The 10435-nt window shown below is 36.4% G+C and overlaps 1 protein-coding gene across 1 annotated transcript in view; it reads right to left on the minus strand.

The window, feature by feature from the left end:
• LOC126184860 (putative Dol-P-Glc:Glc(2)Man(9)GlcNAc(2)-PP-Dol alpha-1,2-glucosyltransferase) overlaps positions 1–9799 on the minus strand; it is a 97730-nt gene extending 87931 nt beyond the window's left edge. Inside the window, exon 1 of the mRNA XM_049927475.1 lies at positions 9563–9799. Within this exon, the coding sequence (XP_049783432.1) occupies positions 9563–9742 (180 nt within the window). The 5' untranslated portion in view covers positions 9743–9799. The remainder of the gene's footprint in view (positions 1–9562) is intronic.
• Positions 9800–10435: the final 636 nt, after the last annotated feature.

The following is a 10435-nucleotide window of genomic DNA, read 5'->3' on the forward strand; positions in this document are numbered from 1 at the left end:
ACTACCAATGACTTCACACGCCCAAACAAAGTGTCGTATGTCATGTGCTCCAGTAATTTTCTCAAAGTTACCACACGAAGTTAAAAATTCACACAGTACACACATAAACAGACGTCTCTAAATGGATGTGAAACTATCCACTTAGGTCGTAGTGCATAAAATTTTGATCTTCCAATATGTGAGGTTGTATAGTTGCTCTTATAAATTGCAAAAATTTCTTTAACACTACGAGTCATGTACCTCTTCACTTTCACAACTTTTTGACCTTCAACTGCTACAGTTGTAGTGTCTTTGTTGCACTCTGTCGAGAACAGTACCATTTATCTTCCAGACAATGACTGCACTATTTGAACTTGAGCTGCTTCCACAGGATGGCCATAATAGGGATCTGGTCTTCCAAAGACTCTTTTTACAGACCTCACATTTCTTGATTTGTCTACTATGTACTTTGATACTGATGGAATGTGGTTCAAAATAGTTTTTTGAAAATGAAAATGTCTCTGGAATAATAGTTAAAACTTGCACCTTTTCACTGTAGGATTTACAATATTCAACAGCTGAATTGATATTTGTGAAAAATCCCAGACAAGAGGTGCAAGAGTGCTTTGGTTCATTCTCTTCGGAAGATGGAATTTCTACTATGAAGAGTATGGTCATTTTTGCTGTAGTGTATTCATCCATGACTTTAGTAATTTCTCTGTGCTTTCTTGATGCATAGAGCTTATGACTTGACTTCACTGGCTACAGTTTCTCAACAGGAGTAACACCTACCGCCGTAGTTGACTGATTCAGGGTATTTAATTCTTCCTCTACTGATGCCAAATCGCATCATCTGCACCATGGGAGGCTTCACCTCTTTCAGATAATATCATTGTTGTTATTATGTCAAAACATTTAGAACACAAAAAGTCGTCACTACAAACATCTTTACTTTGAAACACAGTCTTCAAATGAGAACACTTATTCCCAATCTGAACTAAGTCTGTTTCTTTGTTTGTCTTATATACCACTCTTTTATGGATATGCAAATAGTCAGCACACTTCACTCTCCTGTGGCCCAAGTCAGAAGACATTTCAAACCATCCTTTTCACAAAACACACTGCAACTGTGTCAACTGGCAAATTTCACACAAAAACACAGAACTCATTGGATGGTCTCAGATTTCATAGAAGCCTCTTCAGTAAACAAATTAGCACTGAACAACTACAATACAGAAACCTGCAATGAACAACCACGACAAAGAAACTGACAAGAAACTACAACAAAGTTTAAGAAATAACTGCATCAAATAGAAATAAACATTGTAACAAAGAAATTAGTAAGAAACAACTCCAGTGAAAGCACAATAGCCTTGAAAGTTAAAAAAAAAGGTATTTTAAAATAAAACCTGTCCAACTTAAAAGTGGAAGTTCCCCTTTACAAAGAATGTAGTAGTAAATGGTACTAATCAACAGAAAAAAAATTAACTTTTCTGGCTTGGCACTTCTGAAAAGAGTTTTTTTTCTGTAAATTATAAAAAAATTCAAAAGGAGACAGTTAAAGAACTTGAACAGATATGTCCATACGGAGGATTTCTTTTAATCATGAGGCAATTATCTTTCAAATAAAAAAACTACCGAAGTATCTATAACTGTTACACAGATACAGCATTTTAAAAATTTTTCCAATATTCGTATCTTCAAAATAGTGTTCGCAGTGTCATCTTTGGAGGCCTGTATCTCGAGACAGGAAGTGAGTGAGTGAGTGAGTGAGTGAGTGAGTGAGTGAGTGAGTGAGAGTGTGCTCTGAGAAAATCCATGAAAAATAGTACTTATCTCCAGAAATACTCGTGACTCTGGTCTTCATTAAGCTTTTGATTTGCAATATTTTTTTAGAAGTTAAGAGAGCCATATAGCTAACAGAAATGCATTAAAGCATCAAAGTTAAAAAGAAAATTACAAAAATCTTAATATACATCACTTTCCAATCTCTGGAAAAATTATAAGGGCATTTAAAAATGCATTTAACACATTTCTCCAACCTGCTGTGAATCTAGTTTTGGTCTTAAATAATTCCCAACACTGTAGGCTTTATAATGAAATAAAAGTATTAATGAGTTTTCTGTGAATGGACACACAAATCTAAAGTAAAAATATTTTTTGTTATGATGAAAAAAGCAAAATTCCAAGTAAATTCATTCATGCCTGACAGCAATTGCCTCACATATGGGGATATCAATGTAGCATATTTAAATGTAAATTATTCTGGACCGAAAATTAAGTGTGAAAATTTATTTTATGTTATTAACTCAGAAATTTTTGATAGTCTACAATGTATCTTAGTATCTTTGCAACTAATCACCTGCTCACATTGGTAGGAAAGTGTTCTGTGTTCATGCAATAGCATGCTTTGAACCTCCACAGTCATGCAACACTCAATGACATCCAATATTCGGAGCCACTGATATCCAACAATCAGTCCATTTGGCCTCGGTTGCTCTTTGTCTTTCTGTGAGACAGGTCATATTTGTTTGCTGTGCAGTCATTGACCATTCCATTTGTAATAAAGCTGGTTTTTAAATGAAATAGTGCTCAGTTAAATAAAATGGAAAGTATGAATTTATGTATTGTGAGAAAATCATTTAGAATACAACGGAAAAAAAACCACGACATGCTCTGCAACCTAAAGGAACTAGATTCTTGTTTTAAATGGCAGAACCCAAACATTAACATTGGTTCTCTAAAATATTGTTCACTAACACCAAAGTGATGTATTTTAGCTGGCACAGTAGGCACTCATTTGGTGTGGGTCTGCAGTAACCATCAAAATGTAAAACTGCTTTTGGATGCAGAACACACTAAAGAACTTATAAAATTTCTTCTATGTGGTTCAGTAGTCTGACTGCATGGTTGATGAGTGTCATAACTGTCCTGATGATGACCAATTGTCAGAATTATTGAAAGACAAATTAGCTTACAAAGATGCTGATGACAAAACTGAGTACAGCCAGTGGATTAACAGAGATCGTTGGACAGAAATGGTAAAGCTGTTGACAAATACACTGACTTATTGGTAACAAAATTACAGGCACTTAAACTGCACTATTTATATCTAACAGTCAGGCAAGCTTCCTGGAGAATATGAAAGGAAATCTAACCCCCAGGAAAGAAATTCTGTTAATGGGCTTAGCTGAAAATACATTTTTGTAATTCAGAATGAAATCTAGAGTTAGCACTGGACAAGCAGCAGCTGTACAATCTATCTTATTTGGGTTTATGTGAAAATGAAAATAAATTGAGTGTAGTAAATCACTGCTTTATAAGTGCTGATATGGAGCACAATGTAAGATTTGTAAATGCTGCTCAGAAAGAAATGGTCAAGCAGCTGGCTGATCACTAACCACAAATCATGAAACTGCATTATTTCACTGATGGATGTACTGCTCAATATAAAAAGAGACTAAGCTTGAAAAACTTGTGTGAATACAAAAATGGTTTTTCTATTGACACTAAACATTCCTTTTTTGCTACTACGAAAGTAAATTGTGACAGACTGGGAGTACTGGTAAAACATTTATTGAGAAAAGCTAGTCTTCAACTAGAGCATGGTGTAAAAATAACTGCATTTGATGTGTACAATTTCTGCAAGGCTAATACTGACAATTTTTCCCCATTCACTTCTTAGACCAAAGTGAAGGATTTCCTATGCGAGAACCTCTGGAAGAGATTTCTGACAACCTGCACAATACCTGGTACCAGGTATTACAAACCACAATTACAAACCGCTTCCCTGTGATGCATCAGAAATTAGAAGGGTAAGTTGTTTTGAAAAGTTTTCTTGATTATCTCATTCAATTGAAAATGCCCTGCAATGGACACATACCCATCCTTGACAAAAATCTTTTTGTGGCAGCTGTAGGTGATGAAGGTGCTACTTTGCCTTTCTGAAGAATGTATGTGATGAAGCTGTGTATTCGACCCACCTAACCAGCAGTGTCATTCCTTTGGTATGGGAGAGAAGACACTCATTTTGTGCCTTTGGAAAACATTATGTACTGTTGATGTACCTGAATCAAACACATTAGCAAGCATGTATTACTTTCATAAAAATTATATGAAGTTATCAGAATCTAATATGTTACAGTGACTTAAAAACAGAGTCTCTATGAAAAACTTTCATTGGGAACTCCATGAATCTTCACTGCTGAACATATACATTTTAAATTCAAAACATTTGTCTGCCTAGCATAATTATTTTTAAATAATTTATGTTCTTCTGGGCATGCTGTATTCAATGTCTTAAGGGCATTGTGTAATTATAATTCCAAGTATGCTGCTACATTTGATTGCATTTATTTTTAGAGTAGGCCTATGTAGGCTGAATTGCCACCATCTGGTTACATCTGGTGGTCTTGACATCCGTGTGACATCAGTGGTTCTGTCACTGTATCTGCTTGTTAATTACATTTCTTTGGTGTTATTGGAGTATAAGCGAAAATCCCATGCCTGTCAAAATCAATGCTGTTTTTTGTTTTCAATCATATCTGAGTATCTGAAAACTGAGTGGTGTGATAACTGCCTGAAATCATTTCACATATTTAATAAATCATTGCTTGGGTCATAACAATTCAAGCTGGTTTTCTATATTCTTAAGTCAAGCAGAGTTATTAAATACCCTTTTCCCATGAAATCCCTAAAGTACTGCATTCAAGTGCAAGCTCCAGCCAAGGCATTTATGTATGCTTTTGGAAACTTTACCATTTTCTCCCAAAAACTATACAAAACATGTGGAAGAATTTTTACACTTGCTTTTACCATGGCAAAAGTAACAAGCAAAGAAAGTTTCATGAAAATCTGAGTCAGTGGGTGTCAGGCTGAATGAACTTACTTGGAATGACTTCTTATTAGAGACAAATTTTTTTTTATTTCAGATTTAACTGTATGTCCAGTTGTAGAAAACCCATTAATATTTTTATTTTCTTACAAAGCCTACAATCATGGGACCTATTTAATACTAAAACCAGATTTCCAGCATGTTGGAAAATGTGTTACAAGCATTTCCAATGCCCTTGTAATTTTTCCAGAAACTGGAATGTGAAATTCATTAATATTATTTTGTAATTTTCTTTGTAAATTTACCACTTAAATGGCTGCATTTGTTTACTATATGCCTCTTAACTACTGGAAAAAAAATCCAAACCTAAAGTTTCATAAAAACCAGAGTTATGAGTATTTCTGTAGGTACATACCTCTTTGTCTCAACACACCCACATAGCCAAATTGTCTGAACACCACTACATTGAAAATGTATTTAGCTTGAGGGGGGAAAATTGCTAAAGTTCTTATGTTGTAAGTCCAACCAAATGTACAAAATTTCATTAAAATCTGAAATGGATGATGACATGACCTGGGTGATTTGACACAGAATGACCCCTTAGTAACTACAAATTTTTACCCAAGTTTTTCACCAGTCTTATTCAGTTAATTGGAAAAATATACATCGATTTACAATAATACTCAAAAGACATATACAAATACTTTACAATGAGAAAGAAAAGAATTACACAATTATATTTTATAACAATGAACAAAACATTTCCTGGAAGAGAAAAACATTTATGTTATTATATTTCACACTTTCTACCATGGTTACAATTTCTTTTCTGGAGGAATGGGTACACACTTTAATTACAAATAACTTTACAATGATTAACATTTCATAGAATAATTACAAGTTTGTTTTTAGTGTTTGACCATTCTTACAAAACTTCGTGGTGGATTTCTGTCTATCTCTCCATCACTTTGAACATGTCTAGCAGGAAGTTAAGAATCAACAAAACTTATTTCCTCATTGTCTATAGATGTCCTTCAAGTAGGATGACACCTGACTACATACCTGTCTGGGTACTGATTTACAACACTATTCCTAACATAATTTTCTGCAGTAATCTCCACCCATTGTTTTGAGCACAAATGTAAAGAAGTCTCTGCAACATTTACTGTATTTACACAGACAACACACACTGTCCAGTCGCATTAATATGAGCACCACTTACATTCGACGTCAACGTACAATAGCCACTCACCGGTGCCAGCACTAGCAGTGGGGAGGGGGGGGGGGGGGGTTATACAAAGCATGTCTGGAGGAGGAGGAGAGAGGGGGAACACTGCAGTCGTCATTGTAATGTACAAACAAAGCAACTTATCTGATGTTCAAATGGGCATGATGACTGGCTTTAGAAGAAACAAGGCAGCAAAAAAATTATAGACCTTCCAGTCAGCATTCAGAAATGATTTGAGAACGCAGTCACTCACAGACCAACTTGTGCGACACATACCAATCCAAATACATTTGTGAAGTAGTCTGCAACGCATACCCTCTTAACATATCTCGTAATAGCAGACCAATAACCATCTATAGTATTTGTGCATGCCCAAGTTTTAAAAATTCTTAAACTCCGCTCAATGATTAACAAAATGTTAATTTAAACTCTCCAACCACCTGGAAGTGGCCTACCCATCACAATTAATACTACTCCTATCCCATTTGACCTTACCGAACAGAGGTTTCCACAACACTATTGAAAAACAGTCCTCTCAATTCTGCCTCCATTACTAATTAGGCCTACAGAACTACAAACCTCCCAACCAGAAAAAAACCAAGTGACCACAGACTTCATTACATGCAAACTGTACACTCCACCCTAAACAAAATATAAAATAATTAAATTCCAACATCTCAAACCACGTACTCCTAATTCTACATCTACACGCGTACTTCGCAAGCCACAATACAGTGCATGATAGAGGATGTCCTGTATTATTGCTAGATGTTCCATTTCATGTTCCACTAATAGGTAGAGAGAGGGAAAACTGCCCAGATGCTTCCATGCAAGCCTTGATTTCTATACTGTCTTCACAGTCCTAAGGCAAGATGCATGTTGGAGGCAGTGGGTTCATTCTGCAGTGTGCCACAAATGCAGTTCTCTAAACATACTCAGAACTGTTCTGAGAATATAACGTTTCTGTTCCAAGATTTCCCACATGAGTTCACATACAGCATTTCCTTAATACTCAAATGTTAATCAAACCTACTGGTACCAGATCTAGCAGCATGCCTCTTAAGTTTGCTAGTGAACTTTATGAGTCCTTCACATCTATCTTGCACATCACATACTTACATAAATTGAGTCCTATAATACTCTAGAATTTGTGTACCTCCCAATAATCATTACAATGATGAAGGCTTAAAACTCTTGCTGAAACTTATTTTTGACTGAGTTTGAGGATATTGCTACCATTGATAAGAGTAATTTTGGGGCCTAGCCTGAATGTCAATCCATTCACCACAACCATGTTTACAGTTTCTCTCCTGACTAGAAAGGGTGCTTATTCCTCTGCAATTAATATAGTTGTGCTACACATGTCTCTGCCAAGTAATAGATGTAAGAACAGCACTTGTGCACCCCACAGATGATGATGATGATTGGTTTGTGGGGCGCTCAACTGCGAGGTTATCAGCGCCCGTACAATTACCCAACCTTTGCTCAGTCCAATTTCGCCACTTTCCTGGATGACGATGAAAGGATGAGGACAACACAAACACCCAGTCATCTCGAGGCAGGTGAAAATCCCTGACCCCACCGGGAATCGAACCCGGGACCCCATGCACACCCCACAGATATTTTTCTATCAGACCTATTAGTGCAATCATGACACTGAGCACCACTTCTGATGGTATAATGAATCTACAAACGCAAATCATAGCAGTCCTATAAGCATTTGGATTAGAAACAATGCCTGGCTCCAAGAAAGATGCAATAAGTTATGGAAATGATTTCACAAACCACTATCTGTGTAACCTACACTATACAGTCATTTGATGGAAGGAATCAGAAAATCTCCAAACTAAATCCCGGACTAACATACATCTACACATTCAGTAATTCCCAGCAGAACCACCTCCACACATTTCACACCAGCCAGCTTGTGTGTTGCTTTTGAATATGCTTCACACTTACCTCATCTGTTGCATCTCCTCCACTTACAATCAGTTATGCATTTAATAATAAAAACTACAACCACACATATTACGGAGCAAGACTGGATTAATGGAACATTCAATTCTGGTTAGACAACTCTCACCAAAGCTGTCACCTTCCAACCAATCTCAGGTTACACAGCAGATCAGTCCTTGACAATAACCTAACTTATAGTCCAAAAACTGATACAGACAAAAAAAAAATATTCTTAGGGTTCTATTCTCTCTTTACACATCTACAATGGCACATGCAACATTATCATTGTGTTACGAGACAAAGCTGACATAAGTAGGTTCATTTGACCCTAACAACACATTCCACAACTAAAACTTATGCCACAAAAATAAAATAATGCAATAATTAAAATTCTAAGCCAACATAAATGAAGCACAGGAGTCCACTTAATGACAATATGAACACACTACAAAAATGTCAAATGTAATATTTGGAATAACTGAGCAACAACTATGTGAAGTAATACCACCATTTGTCATAAAGACCTTCACACAATGAACAACTTGCCTCTAAAGGAGACTACTTAAAATACGAAATTAGGAAGTTCCTTAAAAATGCTAAACACATGTAATCATTTCTAAGCAACAAATAACAATAACTATCAAATTTACCCCCCCCCCCCATAGAGTAATGGTGTTGTGCAGTCTATGGACACCAATTTGGAAACTGGCAATCAGGTCATAGGCAATATGATGATCTGTGACACTGATCTGTACTCTCACACTACAATATAGTTCCATGAGGACATGAATCCCCCCCCCCCCCCCAACACACTTCCTGGGACTAATTGATGAGTATGTGTTTGGACCTGTCTTGTGCAGCCTGTTATATATGTGCTCCAACACATACAGGGAAACAATGTAATCGCAGACCTTACACTTGTACTAGTTATCCTTCAAAATTCAATTAATCGTGATGTTGGAAGGTTAAGTATAATGCCTTGTCAGCTACATGGTTAGATTACACTAGCAGAGAATAGGAAGTTGACTAGCTTATCAAATAATGCCAACTGGCATCCAAACACTTTTTGACGCCACACCAAAAGTAAAATATGACCAGTCTTAAGGCGGTATACTTATGTAAACCCCATTATTAACTCAAGATACCGACAAACAATACGATGGATATGAAGGTTTAAAGTCTTACGATACATATTCGCTGATGTCCTATCAAAGAAGTGGATTCTGATTAAAAATATTGCATGTCATATTGCTTTCCCACATTCGTGGAGGAAATTAAAAAATATGAAGACCACGATCTTCGAAGATTTTGATAAGGTTTATAAACCGCCGGAACCTAAATATGAAAGTCATTTGAACAAAGTTTACAGTATAATTTGGCCTCGTGAATGTACCTATGATCTACATTAGACTGTTTATCAGCAGTAAAGCGAAACGTATTTGATTCGTGGAGCCGTTAGTAACCGGCAACAACAAGAATGAGCGTTTAACTAGAGCGTCACTTAAATAAAATACATTATGTCAAGAACAATTATTAGAAAATATATGATAAAAATTGTCTAATACCTGCAGGAAATTGCCATCACAGTAATTACGAGCTTGGGGTATGTGAAACACCTCATCAACAAGTGGGATAGGATGCACTTTGTGCAATCTCTCAAATATGAACACTGTGAACACGCTAAACACAAACCACACAGAATACACATTCCACATGCGATTTATTATACTCTTCCACAAACCCATTTTTCCGTATTTCTGTAACGTCACCAACCGCCAACAATCACAAGTTCAAACACCACACTTTTCAAACCCACACAAAGATCATACCCACAAAGATATTATTTTTGTCTAGCCTCCATATGAATTAGGAACTTGCACATGTAAAACCAGGTTCCACGCGCAAGAAAATTAACGCCACTTGGTCGCCTTTCGAGTGGCGTCACCGACGCTACTTGTGGAAGCAGCCTAATTCGTGTGGTGGCGCTGGAGTAACGCTACTTTCAACAAAGCCCCAGAAATTAAAGTAGTTTCAACTTTGTTACACAACTTTTCTTTTCCCATAGCCGATTAGCGTCAATCGACTGCCATGTCGTCACTGAATTTGGAAGAACAATCATGGCATATTGGCTTTCGTGTTGCTATTTCGCCCAGTGTGTCTCATTCAGTGTCAAAAACAATTATCGTTAACAACAATAGTATACTTTATCGAACCGTATGAGGAGTAATTTCGTTTGTGGAGGCACAAAAAAGAGTACTACCAAGGCAGAAATTTCAAAATATTTGAAGCCTTGCTTGAATTTGTGTACGGAATGGAGCAAATTGTTCCTGATGGTGCTTTACATATTCAAAAGCTAAAAAAAGAAGCATTCGCCTCGCGCACGAAAAAAAACACAACAAACTGTTAAAATCTTATAAGAAGATGCATATCCATGTCCA

This window comes from Schistocerca cancellata, chromosome 4 (genome assembly GCF_023864275.1).
Source record: "Schistocerca cancellata isolate TAMUIC-IGC-003103 chromosome 4, iqSchCanc2.1, whole genome shotgun sequence".
Classification (NCBI taxonomy): domain Eukaryota; kingdom Metazoa; phylum Arthropoda; class Insecta; order Orthoptera; family Acrididae; genus Schistocerca; species Schistocerca cancellata.